At 39.9% G+C, this 14,313-nt stretch overlaps 1 protein-coding gene across 4 annotated transcripts in view; it reads right to left on the bottom strand.

Annotated features, from left to right (window-relative positions):
- Nucleotides 1-14,313, bottom strand: part of RPS6KC1 (ribosomal protein S6 kinase C1) — a 687,051-nt gene that overhangs the window by 621,038 nt on the left and 51,700 nt on the right. For all 4 annotated transcript variants that reach the window (XM_053712472.1, XM_053712474.1, XM_053712473.1 and 1 more), the window contains one exon: nt 6,771-6,891. In XM_053712472.1, the coding sequence (XP_053568447.1) occupies nt 6,771-6,891 (121 nt within the window). The remainder of the gene's footprint in view (nt 1-6,770; nt 6,892-14,313) is intronic.

Here is a 14,313-nt window from a genome sequence, read left to right as displayed (position 1 = left end):
TCGTCTCAAAGGTAGCTTCCAAGGTGGAGCCGATGACATATTCACCAGATATGCATACCAAGTCCTGCGTGGCCACGCAGGAGCTATCAAGATCACCGACGCCCTCTCCTGATTGAACCTGGCTACCAGCCTGGGGATGAGAGGAAACGGCGGGAACACATAAGCTAGTTTGAAGGTCCAAGGTGCTACTAGTGCATCCACTAGAGCCGCCTTGGGATCCCTGGATCTGGACCCGTAGCAAGGAACTTTGAAGTTCTGACGAGAGGCCATCAGATCCATGTCTGGAATGCCCCACAGCTGAGTGACTTGGGCAAAGATTTCCGGATGGAGTTCCCACTCCCCCGGATGTAATGTCTGACGACTCAGAAAATCCGCTTCCCAATTTTCCACTCCTGGGATGTGGATAGCAGACAGGTGGCAGGAGTGAAACTCCGCCCATAGAATGATTTTGGTCACTTCTTCCATCGCTAGGGAACTCCTTGTTCCCCCCTGATGGTTGATGTACGCAACAGTTGTCATGTTGTCTGATTGAAACCGTATGAACTTGGCCCTCGCTAGCTGAGGCCAAGCCTTGAGAGCATTGAATATCGCTCTCAGTTCCAGAATATTTATCGGTAGAAGAGATTCTTCCCGAGACCAAAGACCCTGAGCTTTCAGGGATCCCCAGACCGCGCCCCAGCCCATCAGACTGGCGTCGGTCGTGACAATGACCCACTCTGGTCTGCGGAATGTCATCCCTTGTGACAGGTTGTCCAGGGACAGCCACCAACGGAGTGAGTCTCTGGTCCTCTGATTTACTTGTATCATCGGAGACAAGTCTGTATAGTCCCCATTCCACTGACTGAGCATGCACAGTTGTAATGGTCTTAGATGAATGCGCGCAAAAGGAACTATGTCCATTGCCGCTACCATCAACCCGATCCCTTCCATGCACTGAGCTATGGAAGGAAGAGGAACGGAATGAAGTATCCGACAAGAGTCTAGAAGTTTTGTTTTTCTGGCCTCTGTCAGAAAAATCCTCATTTCTAAGGAGTCTATTATGGTTCCCAAGAAGGGAACCCTTGTTGACGGAGATAGAGAACTCTTTTCCACGTTCACTTTCCATCCGTGAGATCTGAGAAAGGCCAGGACAATGTCCGTGTGAGCCTTTGCTTGAGGAAGGGACGACGCTTGAATCAGAATGTCGTCCAAGTAAGGTACTACAGAAATGCCCCTTGGTCTTAGCACAGCTAGAAGGGACCCTAGTACCTTTGTGAAAATCCTTGGAGCAGTGGCTAATCCGAAAGGAAGCGCCACGAACTGGTAATGCTTGTCCAGGAATGCGAACCTTAGGAACCGATGATGTTCCTTGTGGATAGGAATATGTAGATACGCATCCTTTAAATCCACCGTGGTCATGAATTGACCTTCCTGGATGGAAGGAAGAATAGTTCGAATGGTTTCCATCTTGAACGATGGAACCTTGAGAAACTTGTTTAAGATCTTGAGATCTAAGATTGGTCTGAACGTTCCCTCTTTTTTGGGAACTATGAACAGATTGGAGTAGAACCCCATCCCTTGTTCTCTTAATGGAACAGGATGAATCACTCCCATTTTTAACAGGTCTTCTACACAATGTAAGAATGCCTGTCTTTTTATGTGGTCTGAAGACAACTGAGACCTGTGGAACCTCCCCCTTGGGGGAAGTCCCTTGAATTCCAGAAGATAACCTTGGGAGACTATTTCTAGCGCCCAAGGATCCAGAACATCTCTTGCCCAAGCCTGAGCGAAGAGAGAGAGTTTGCCCCCCACCAGATCCGGTCCCGGATCGGGGGCCAACATTTCATGCTGTCTTGGTAGCAGTGGCAGGTTTCTTGGCCTGCTTTCCCTTGTTCCAGCCTTGCATTGGTCTCCAAGCTGGCTTGGCTTGAGAAGTATTACCCTCTTGCTTAGAGGACGTAGCACTTTGGGTTGGTCCGTTTCTACGAAAGGGACGAAAATTAGGTTTATTTTTTGCCTTGAAAGGCCGATCCTGAGGAAGGGCGTGGCCCTTACCCCCAGTGATATCAGAGATAATCTCTTTCAAGTCAGGGCCAAACAGCGTTTTCCCCTTGAAAGGAATGTTAAGTAGCTTGTTCTTGGAAGACGCATCAGCCGACCAAGATTTCAACCAAAGCGCTCTGCACGCCACAATAGCAAACCCAGAATTCTTAGCCGCTAACCTAGCCAATTGCAAAGTGGCGTCTAGGGTGAAAGAATTAGCCAATTTGAGAGCATTGATTCTGTCCATAATCTCCTCATAAGGAGGAGAATCACTATCGACCGCCCTTATCAGCTCATCGAACCAGAAACATGCGGCTGTAGCGACAGGGACAATGCATGAAATTGGTTGTAGAAGGTAACCCTGCTGAACAAACATCTTTTTAAGCAAACCTTCTAATTTTTTATCCATAGGATCTTTGAAAGCACAACTATCCTCTATGGGTATAGTGGTGCGTTTGTTTAAAGTGGAAACCGCTCCCTCGACCTTGGGGACTGTCTGCCATAAGTCCTTTCTGGGGTCGACCATAGGAAACAATTTTTTAAATATGGGGGGAGGGACGAAAGGACCGGGCCTTTCCCATTCTTTATTAACAATGTCCGCCACCCGCTTGGGTATAGGAAAAGCTTCTGGGAGCCCCGGCACCTCTAGGAACTTGTCCATTTTACATAGTTTCTCTGGGATGACCAACTTGTCACAATCATCCAGAGTGGATAATACCTCCTTAAGCAGAATGCGGAGATGTTCCAACTTAAATTTAAATGTAATCACATCAGGTTCAGCTTGTTGAGAAATGTTCCCTGAATCAGTAATTTCTCCCTCAGACAAAACCTCCCTGGCCCCATCAGACTGGGTTAGGGGCCCTTCAGAATATTATTATCAGCGTCGTCATGCTCTTCAGTATCTAAAACAGAGCAGTCGCGCTTACGCTGATAAGTGTTCATTTTGGCTAAAATGTTTTTGACAGAATTATCCATTACAGCCGTTAATTGTTGCATAGTAAGGAGTATTGGCGCGCTAGATGTACTAGGGGCCTCCTGAGTGGGCAAGACTCGTGTAGACGAAGGAGGGAATGATGCAGTACCATGCTTACTCCCCTCACTTGAGGAATCATCTTGGGCATCATTGTCATTGTCACATAAATCACATTTATTTAAATGAACAGGAATTCTGGTTCCCCACATTCAGAACACAGTCTATCTGGTAGTTCAGACATGTTAAACAGGCATAAACTTGATAACAAAGTACAAAAAAACGTTTTAAAATAAAACCGTTACTGTCACTTTAAATTTTAAACTGAACACACTTTATTACTGCAATTGCGAAAAAACATGAAGGAATTGTTCAAAATTCACCAAATTTTCACCACAGTGTCTTAAAGCCTTAAAAGTATTGCACACCAAATTTGGAAGCTTTAACCCTTAAAATAACGGAACCGGAGCCGTTTTGAACTTTAACCCCTTTACAGTCCCTGGTATCTGCTTTGCTGAGACCCAACCAAGCCCAAAGGGGAATACGATACCAAATGACGCCTTCAGAAAGTCTTTTCTAAGTATCAGAGCTCCTCTCACATGCGACTGCATGCCATGCCTCTCAAAAACAAGTGCGCAACACCGGCGCGAAAATGAGGCTCTGCCTATGCTTTGGGAAAGCCCCTAAAGAATAAGGTGTCTAAAACAGTGCCTGCCGATATTATTATATCAAAATACCCAGATAAAATGATTCCTCAAGGCTAAATATGTGTTTAATAATGAATCGATTTAGCCCAGAAAAAGTCTACAGACTTAATAAGCCCTTGTGAAGCCCTTATTTACGATCGTAATAAACATGGCTTACCGGATCACATAGGGAAAATGACAGCTTCCAGCATTACATCGTCTTGTTAGAATGTGTCATACCTCAAGCAGCAAGAGACTGCTCACTGTTCCCCCAACTGAAGTTAATTGCTCTCAACAGTCCTGTGTGGAACAGCCATGGATTTTAGTGACGGTTGCTAAAATCATTTTCCTCATACAAACAGAAATCTTCATCACTTTTCTGTTTCTGAGTAAATAGTACATACCAGCACTATTTCAAAATAACAAACTCTTGATTGAATAATAAAAACTACAGTTAAACACTAAAAAACTCTAAGCCATCTCCGTGGAGATGTTGCCTGTACAACGGCAAAGAGAATGACTGGGGTAGGCGGAGCCTAGGAGGGATCATGTGACCAGCTTTGCTGGGCTCTTTGCCATTTCCTGTTGGGGAAGAGAATATCCCACAAGTAAGGATGACGCCGTGGACCGGACACACCTATGTTGGAGAAATCAGAGTTTCTGAAGATTCTAATCATGTGCTTCCTAACAACTCTATGTATTAAAACTTGAGGGATATGAAATCCAAAAAAAGTTCCTTTAATGATTCAGATAGAACATGCTATTTTTGAAAATTTTCTCATTTACTTCTATTATCAAGTTTACTTCGTTCACTTAGTATCTTTTGTTGAAAAGCATGGTTGTGTGCTTAGAAGCCAGCCCATTTCTGGAGCACTATGGGGTCGATTTATCGAAGGCTTCCCCTGCCTTCTCCTTCCTTCGACTGCAGGTTCTCACAAGAGAACCTTCAGTCTGTATTTATGAAGCAGCGGTCATTAGACCGGGGAGACTGACAGCTCCTGCCCGCGTGATAGGCTGTGGGCGGGCAATTCCGAGAGAGGCGAATATGTACACCCCTGTCCACCACAGCTTGATAAATCAAGCCCTAAATTGCAGCTGTTTCGCAAGAATGTTATCCATTTACAAGAGCACTAGATGGCAGCACTATATCCTGCGATGTAGTGCCCTAGATGCTTACCTAGGCATCTCTCCAACACAGAATGTCATGGGAACTAATCAAATTTGACATTTTTTTAAATTTGATTTTTTTTTTTTTTTATTGTATGCTCTGTCTTAAACACAAAAGAACATTTTTGGGTTTCATATTCAAGACAGGAGACATACAGGTCATAGTTTTCACTTTTTTCTTCTTTAGAAACTCTTGTGATTTTGGTAGTGTGCTTTGGATCGTTAGCATACTGGAATATTCCTCTTTTGCCAAGCTTCTGGAGACTGGGAGTCATCTTGTCAGCCAGTATTTTGGTATATCCACAGGTATTCATGATGCCATCAATACATCTACCCAACACCTTTTGCACTCATGTAACCCCATATCATCACACTACTATCTCAATGCTTCACTGCTAGGACTATACATTCACAGTAATAATCCTGGCCAGGTTCACTCCAAACATGCTGGAACAAATTTATCTTGGTCTCATCTGACCAAAGAATGTGCTCCCAATGTTCATGAGGCTTCTTTTCATGCTGTTTAGCAAAGTTTAATCTTGCAGTTTAGAGGTTGGCATTATACAATGTCATTCGCACTGTGAGATGTCACATAAACTCCTATTTCCATTGATAACCACTGAGCCAAGTCTGAAGCACTTGCACATCTGTTTTTCAGGGCAAGATTGTGCAAGTAGCGCACTGTCCAAGGCGTCATTTTAGGAGGACCGCTACTGTGGCTCTGATTAGCAGTACTATGGCTCGTTCTATACCTCCTGATTAGTGCTACAACTGTGCTTCGACTGATTTTTAGTTCCCCACTGATCTTCCTGTATCATTTTCCATCTTTGTTAAGTCTCACAATCAGATTTTTCAATTCCTCTGGCAATTCTTTTCCATATGGAGCCACGATACAGACATGCAGACAGACACAGCCATGAGAACGTTCTGGTTTTCACAGGTCATTTTATAACCATGTTTATGCAATTAGGCTAATTGGGAATCACAGTTGTACTCAATGTTGTTTAAAAATCTAACTTGTGTGTCAGTATTCACTTCTGTTGCATTGGGTTTCTAATTTGGGGCTTTTCAATATAGTCTTTTTAAGGTATTTGTTTTTGATTGTTCATAAAAGGAAATACTCTGCTTGTCAAAGTAGACATAATTTAATTATTGAGAGGTGTTACAATTTTGAATCATTTGACATTTAAGTGATATTACACATGGGGTGTACTCATTGTATAAGTGTAATTCCATTTGCAGGAGCAAAAGTGACAGTAAAGTCAAAATTAAATTTAACTGGACTGGAGAGAGCATGATATTTTAAACTTTCCATTTATGTATGTTGGTTAATTCTCTTGTTATTCTTTATTAAAGAGTAATCCTAGGTGAGCTCAGGAGCGTGCACGTGACTCTAGCTATCTGGCAGCAGTGTCTCCAACATTGTTTATAGCAATATTATACAGATACAATGCTGCCATAGACTGCTAAAGACATGTGCACGCTCCTGAGCTTCAGTCAGCCTAGATTTACTCTTAACACAGGATACCAAGACAATAAATCAAATTTAATAATATAAGTGAATTGAAAAGGAGTTTAAAATTGCACGCTTTATCTGAATCATGAAAGTTTAATTTTAACTTTACTGTCCCTTTAAATACACAGAGGCCTACAATAGTGCAATAATAAAATACCCTAGCCCATTGAGTACTTAACTGTTGCACTATTATGTTCCTTTAAATTATTGTACAACCGGTTGAAAATATTCATTCCCCATATAGTGTGAATATTTCTCAGTATTTGCAGTGAGAGTGTTTTCTGTATATGTAAAAGAGGTAACGAGCTGGTAAGTACTGGCCATCCATATTTATTGCAAAACCAAGAAGGGAAAATCTGTACTTTACTTATTGCAACACATCTAATTATAAAGCAGACAGAGTTCTTACCAAACAGTTTAGCTTTTGCAAAGGGTGGGAACAGCTCTGTCTGCCTGAAGATAGTATTATGTATTTGCCAGAGATCTCTGTGTAGCTTCTTAAAATCACTGTATCTCTTCCAGGCAATTATCTAAGGAAAAAGAGAAAACAAACACAAAAATAATAATATGCTTTGCAAATAATAATGAACAGTGCCACCTACTCAAATTGCTGCTAACTGCAATAGCAATAAAAACTTGTCACAAATTTATACTTTCTCGAATTTACGGGTGTGATATATACACAAGAAAAGTTTAGAGCCCACTTGGTCTCTGTAGAACACATAAATTGCGACACTTGTGTACAGTCACACACACAGGCATACGCTCTTAGGTGCAAAGCATCAAGGGAAAAGTGCAGACAGCGTATGTATACATCAGACGTAACTGCAAATGGCTTACTTGCAATTGTCACGTTTGCTGTGTTGCTTTGATATTATCCTGAGGATTGAGGAAATTAGCATTTTTAAACAGATTCTGTGACAAACTTGTGAATGACTAATTATGTCACTAATTTAGAAGGAAAAGAATAAAGTTGGAGACAAGGGATCTTGTATATGCAGACTGTAAATGTTCACTTTAGCTATGTTGTAAATAGTGAAGTCATTAGTTATTTATGTACCAAATTAATTAAAGGGACGTAAAAGGGTAAAAAGGAAATCAAGGGGTTAATCTTAAAAATTCAGCTCCAGTCTAACAAAGCGTTACTGGGAGGTATCAGAAAACATCTAGTGAACCAATAAAAACATATATGTGCAGCCACCAATGACCAACCAGTTCCCAGGAGTGAATTGCTGCTCATCAGCCTACCCAGATATGCTTTTCAACAAAAGGATGCCAAAAGAACAAAGAAAATTTGAGCCAAGAAGAGCACTTTAAAAAAAAAAAGTGTCTTAAACCTTCATGCTCTATCTGAATCACAAAAGTTTAATATTGATTTTACTATCCCCTTAAAGTGAAGGTCAATTTAGATGAATCGGTGCCCGGTTTTTAATAATCCTAAAAACAAGGGCACTTTAATTCATCAAAATTGACATTTCACTTGTTTTCTTTAAAAACTTACCTTTTAATCCTGACAGCCGCTCCAGCGATTCCCCCAGCCGTCAGAAGTCTCTTCATATGTCAGAAATGACGAATCCGGCTTCCTCCAATCACGGCTTTCCCCCCGGGGGAATCATGGCCTGAGGTAACGTTGTGATTGGAGGAAGCAGGATTCGTCATTTTGGACCCGCGAAGAGGGCTTGCAACGGGCGGAGGAAGCGCTGCAGCGGCTGTCAGGATTAAAAGGTACGTTTTTGAAGAAAACGAGTGAAATGTCAATTTTGATTAATTAAAGTGCCCTTGTTTTTAATAGAATTATTAAAAACTGGGCACCGATTCATCTAAATTGACCTTCACTTTATATGAGTTAATCTGTTTAACTTGAAATATTTTTTTATTTTTTTTGTTATATTTCAAAATTGTAATACAGTTTTTGTCCTTACACTTAGAAATTTTAAAACATCTAAAGTTTACCATCATTTTTAGATTGCGGACTTGATATTAAAATGTGACAAGTTTACCATCACTCTAAGGAATGTAAATATCCACACACACACACACAAAAAAGAGTTGTCCTCATCAGACAATCTATGCCTCAGGATAAATTGAATTTAATTTCAGTCAATTTATACAGCTTCAACTTTTTGCTGCATGAAAAGTAAACACACATATATATATATATACACACACATACTGTATATATATATATATATATATATATATATATATATATATTCTATTGCAAAGAAAATGTGTATTATAATTTATTCGTCTAGCAACACAAACATCTGTTGCACTGGGGTAAACTAAATAAGCTCCTCATTCTGTCCCTCATTTAAAAAAAAAACAGTAAACACTTTAAGACATTATTATACAATTTTTAAATATGTATTAAAAAATAACTTTGTAATATATTATTTTGCCTCTTTTTATTGTAATTAAAGGGACACTGAACCCAAAAAAATTCTCTCATTATTCAGATAGAGCAGGCAATTTTAAGCAACTTTCTTATTTACTCCTATTATTCATTTTCCCCTCATTCTCTTGGTATCTTTATTTGAAAAGCAAGAAAGTAAGTTTAGAAGCCGGCCCATTTTTGGTTCACAACCTGGGTTGTCCTTGCTGATTGGTGGATAAATTCACCCACCAATAAACAAGTGCTGTCCAGAGTGCTGAACCAAAAATTGGCTGGCTCCTAGCTTAGATGGCTTCGTTTTCAAATAAAGATAGCAAGAGAATGAAAAAAAATTGATAATAGGAGTAAATTAGAAAGCTGCTTAACATTGCTCTATCTGAATCAAAGAAAAAACATTGTGTTCAGTGTCCCTTTAAGTCTGAAAATTGTGAGCTTTTCAGCCCATATAATTGGAAGTTCACCCTGCAAACTTCACAAATCTAACTGCACAGATATCTGTTCATAACTGGAATCAGATCTAAATAGCAAAATCTCCACTGTTTTCCAAGTGCAGACGGACTCCTCCTGCTAAGCAAGTGGTAGGTGGAGTTTGGCTATTGAAAAATATTTTCAGCAATCAAGGGGTTAATGTGTTCAAAAACATTTCACACAAACAAGAAACCCAAATGTACTTCATTCTCATGGTATTCGTTGTTGAAGAGAATACCTAGGTAGGTGGCACACTGCTGACTTTAGCGTTCTTGCACATGTATAAAGTTAAAAATATTCTTACAATATAATCTTACTGCTATATAGTGTTCCACAAACGTGTACACTACTGAGCCAACATACCTGCTTTTCAACAAAGGATGCCAAGAGAATGACGTAAACTTGCTAAAACAATGTTAAATTTACTTTTATGTTCTATCTGAATCCTGCAAGACAAACATAGGTTTGATGTACAATTAAACAATACAAACAAAGTTACCTTTTACTTCTATTATAAAATGTACCTCTTTCTCTTGATACACTTTATTATTATTATTGGTTATTTGTAGAGCGCCAATAGATTCTGCAGCGCTATAAACATAGGCGGTAAACAAGGTAACATTTATAGGGATCAAATGGGTAGAGAGCCCTGACAAGAGTTGCACTGTTGTAGTCAGCTCTTATGAAGGTGATCTGCAAACAGCTGGACTCTTAGGCTTACATGCTAAGGGGGTTCAGGGGATAGCAATGGAGGAGAGGAACTGGTATAAAGAACGGTTAGTGTAGGTTGTATGCATTCATGAACAGTAGAGTCTTTAGGGAGCGCTTGAAGCTTTCAAAACTAGGGGAGAGTCTTGAGGAGGGAGGCAGAGAGTTCCACAAGATGGGAGCCAGTCTGGAGAAGTTCTGTAAACGGGAGTGTGATGAGGTAACAAGAGAGGAGGAGAGTAGGAGGTCATGAGCAGAGCGAAGGGGACGGGAGGGAGAGTAGGTCTGAGATATAGGGGGGGGGAGCAGTTCAGTTGAGGGCTTTGTATGTCAGTGAGAATTTTGTGTTTGATCCTAGAGGAAGCCAGTGAAAGGATTGTCAGAGAGGTGCAGCAGATGAAGAGTGACGTGTAAGGAAGATGAGTCTGGCTGAGGCATTCATTATGGATTGTAAAGGAGCTAGGCAGCAGCTGGGGAGACCAGAGAGGAGGGAGTTGCAGTAGTCAAGGCAGGAAACGATGAGAGAAACTTAGCTCGTCTCAAGCACTACATTGCAGCGGAGTTTACAACAATGTTATACATATAGGGCTCTCATGGAAAGTAGGTCAATTTACAGGGACATTAAAGGGACAGTAAAGTCCAAAATAAACTTTCATGATTCAGATAGGACATGTAATTTTAAACAACTTTCCAATTTATCATCAAAAAAGTTGCTTTTTTCTCTTGGTATTTTTTGTTAAAAGCTAAATCTAGGTTGGCTTATAGGCCGGTTTCTAAGACTCTGCAGTCCACGTCTTATCTCACAGTCTGGCTGTGAATATCTAATAACACGTACTGTTTGTTCATGTGTGCCATATAGATAATATTGTGCTCACCCCAGTGGAGTTATTTAAGAGTCAGCACCAATTGCCTGAAATGCAAGTCTGTCAAAAGATCTGAGATAAGGCGGCAGTCCGCAGACGCTTAGATATAAGGTAATCACAGAGGTAGAAGAAAATATAATAATATAACAGTGTTGGTTATGCTAAAATGGGGAATGGTAACTAAAGGGTTTCTTTATCTTTTTAAAGAAACATTTTTGGTGTTTACTGTCCCTTTAACCACTAAATACATTTTATAAAGTACAGTATTGAGGTTATTCCCGCCTCCAGCTAGTCATGCATGCCACCATGTTAAAATCTATCTTTCACTACATTTAAAGCCATGAAACCCAACATTTTCCTTTCTTGATTCAGATAGAACATACAATTTTAAGCAACTTTCCAGTTTACTTCTATTAACAAATTTACTTCATTCTCTTTATATCCTGTGTGGAAAAAGCAGCAATGCACTACTGGGAGCTAGTTGATGTGGGTTACAAACACAGTAGGGCAGGGTCAATAAGTCTTAAAATTACATTATCTAATAAATCAGAGCATATCATTTTCAGCTATTATGGCTCTTTAAACAGAAAGTCATCTAAGCTCACTTATGCAAAACCTGCATGACTTTTTTTAGATAGTCATTTTTCCATTAGAATGTTCCCTTAAAGTAGTAGCTGATTGTAAAAAATGCACTAGATGGCGCCATTGTGGCTCCAGAGCCTAATATCATCATCGTCCCTTTATAAATCGCCAACTCTATGATGTTAGGTACAGCACAGTAATGAAAATACATTTATATGAATGGTAAGGCTATAAGGCTCTGCCTGTGAGTCACTGTAAGCTGTAAACCACCACCTGTATATGAGATGATCTACAGGACTTGTGAGACATAGGTAGTAATCATAAAATGAAACGCTCGCTGCCTATAGAGCAGTCTTCATAGATGTTCAAAAGGGACAGTAATCACCTTGTAATTGTGTTTTCTGCAGTCTTACAGTAGGTTAATATTTCAAAAGAGTCTGAAGTTATTTGAATAGATTAACACCTTGTTTGCGGCAACTGTATTTCAATAGAGAATCTCCATTTACCACCTCAGTTGGTAAATGCCCTGACTACAACAAAAAAAAGCCTGTTTAAAAGATCCAAGTTCACAGGTTCAAATCCCGGCAGGGCCGACTCAGCCCTTCATCCTTCCGAGGTCGATAAAATGAGTACCATTAAATTGGTTAATAATAACAACTATTACTATTCAGCTGCCGATCTGGTGAATTCCGAGAGTGAGCGCTGAAAAAGCGCTTTGAGTCCCACTGGGAGAAAGGCGCTATATAAATACTAGTTATTATTATTATTTGGAGGATCTAATCCAGATTTGAGTCTGAAGAAGATAGGATTTACCACTGTCATTTTGTTTGGCTCGGCAGAAATGATAATAAACCGCAAATTAGCAACATGTGGAAGGGTTAGGATTGTGAAGTCCGTTGTGTTTTCTTTTAATTTTCAGGACCAGAAAATCAATAGTTTTCTGACTTAAATTACAGGAAAAGGGGGCAAAATAAATAATGAACGTATAGTGCAAAGTTGTTTTACTTTACACAATAAAGCACTGTATTTTAAAATCCCAAAGCATTTACTGTCCCTTTAATAGAAATTAAATGACAATCTCCACTCCACCAATGCTGATCCTTATAAAGACATGAAGCACCCAGTCTATGAATCTGCACCTTGCTCAGAGCATAAGTCTGCACTCTTCTATAAGACTGAATGCTGCAGCTCTATGGACATAATTTGTAGTGGGGTAAGAAGAAAAGTTTAATTTCTCTCTGGTTTTTTCCACCATGGTTTGTCAACAAATAAACTGACCTAATGACATACAGCAAGGGTAGACAAGCCACAGCCCTGTTTTTGTATAGCCCAGAAGCGTTTGATATTCATTAAATGTTACAGGAAAAGAAGACGTTTGTGCCAGATTAAATGTATATGAAATTCTAGAGTTTTATTGGAACACAATCCTCTGTTTAAGTGTTATCTATGGCTGCTTTGAGTAGTCAAACATACAAAAGAAGGAACTCAGTAGTGCTAAAACAAATGCGTGAAAAACCACTTGAGGTCAGCTAATAGTTAATTGTGCAGTGTATTCCAAACTGTATGACAGCTTAAGGAAACTTTTATAGGTAACTGCATAGGCGAATTAGTCAAAATAAGTCCCCCACTGTTGCCCAAGCCTGCTTACTATACCGGACACTTTGGGATCTACGATGCACGGGTACCTTATACCATCTCTGAGTGCTCGTTTCTTCACCGGCTCAGCTGCTTGGCGTCCTCGTGGGTCTGCAGATGTACAGCGTCTCTCCTCTTCGATGAGCGCTAGATCCTATTGGCTAGTCAAAGCGTCAATCAGCAGTAACCAATCCGAGGAAAGTAATCCGTGGAAAGTACCGATGCTGAAGAATCACCAATAACTATTTGCTGCACGCACACACCTCCCCACAGCTTAACAGTCCAGGATACACTGGCAAAATGTAGAAATATAGAAAAGCGGTAGTCCTGGAGAGTATAGTTAAAACGTCTTTATTTCAAACTCAGATTAAAAACGAATGGCAATCACAAGTAAAAGCATAACAGGTGTGGCACTGTTTGGCTTACGCGTTTCGGCTGAGAGCCGTAGTCATAGCCTATAGTGCTGTGTGACACACCTCTCTAAATACTCATACCTAAAATCCTATTGGTTAAAAATTAGAACACACCTGTTGATTACATACTCTATACAAAGAGAACTAATATTAACAGTACCTCCTTAGCAATTAAACCTAGCGAATTTGACAAATACAACATTCACTTATACATGGAATAAACATGTTGCAGAATGAGAAATACACACCAAACCTCCAAAATTAGACCTCCAAAATTAGAAATAGTGCAATATACAATGTGCAAAATCTCAAAACATACATTGTGTACTATGTGTACCATATTAGCTATATATATTCTCATTCTAACAAAGAATGTGAAGGGTCAAAAGTCAAAACATGTTATACACATAGAAAAGTCTAATACTGTTCAGGCGGACCCTAACCCTATAACATAATTATAGATCTTAATCGTAAGCAATAATATGGGTTAAAATTTCTAAGTTACATGATTGTCCTAAGTAATCCAGGGTAAAGTATATATGGACAAATGAAATGAACTGCCTGAATAGCGCAAGAGATTACAGAGTCCTAAACAGATAAATATGACATGCATAGGAGTGGCTCACAGAGAGCTAAGGAGCCCAGACCAGTTACCACAAATTCATGATATCATACTTGGAGTTGAGCCCATTTGGAATACGAGTGCCCATTGTGAAAATCCAATGGGCTTCTCTCAACTCCAGCATGCGATCTATGGAACCTCCCCTTTTAGGTCTGTGAACCCTTTCTATAGCACTCCAAGAAAAGGAAGAAAGGTTCCCTCCATGGTAGACCCCGAAATGCTGTACTACAGGGGTACTCGATTTAACTGTAGTAAAAGAGGAAAGA

The sequence above is a fragment of the Bombina bombina genome, chromosome 4, assembly GCF_027579735.1.
Source record: "Bombina bombina isolate aBomBom1 chromosome 4, aBomBom1.pri, whole genome shotgun sequence".
Taxonomy (NCBI): domain Eukaryota; kingdom Metazoa; phylum Chordata; class Amphibia; order Anura; family Bombinatoridae; genus Bombina; species Bombina bombina.
The sequence above is the reverse complement of the archived record's forward strand: the minus strand, read 5'-3'. Positions and strand labels throughout refer to the sequence as shown.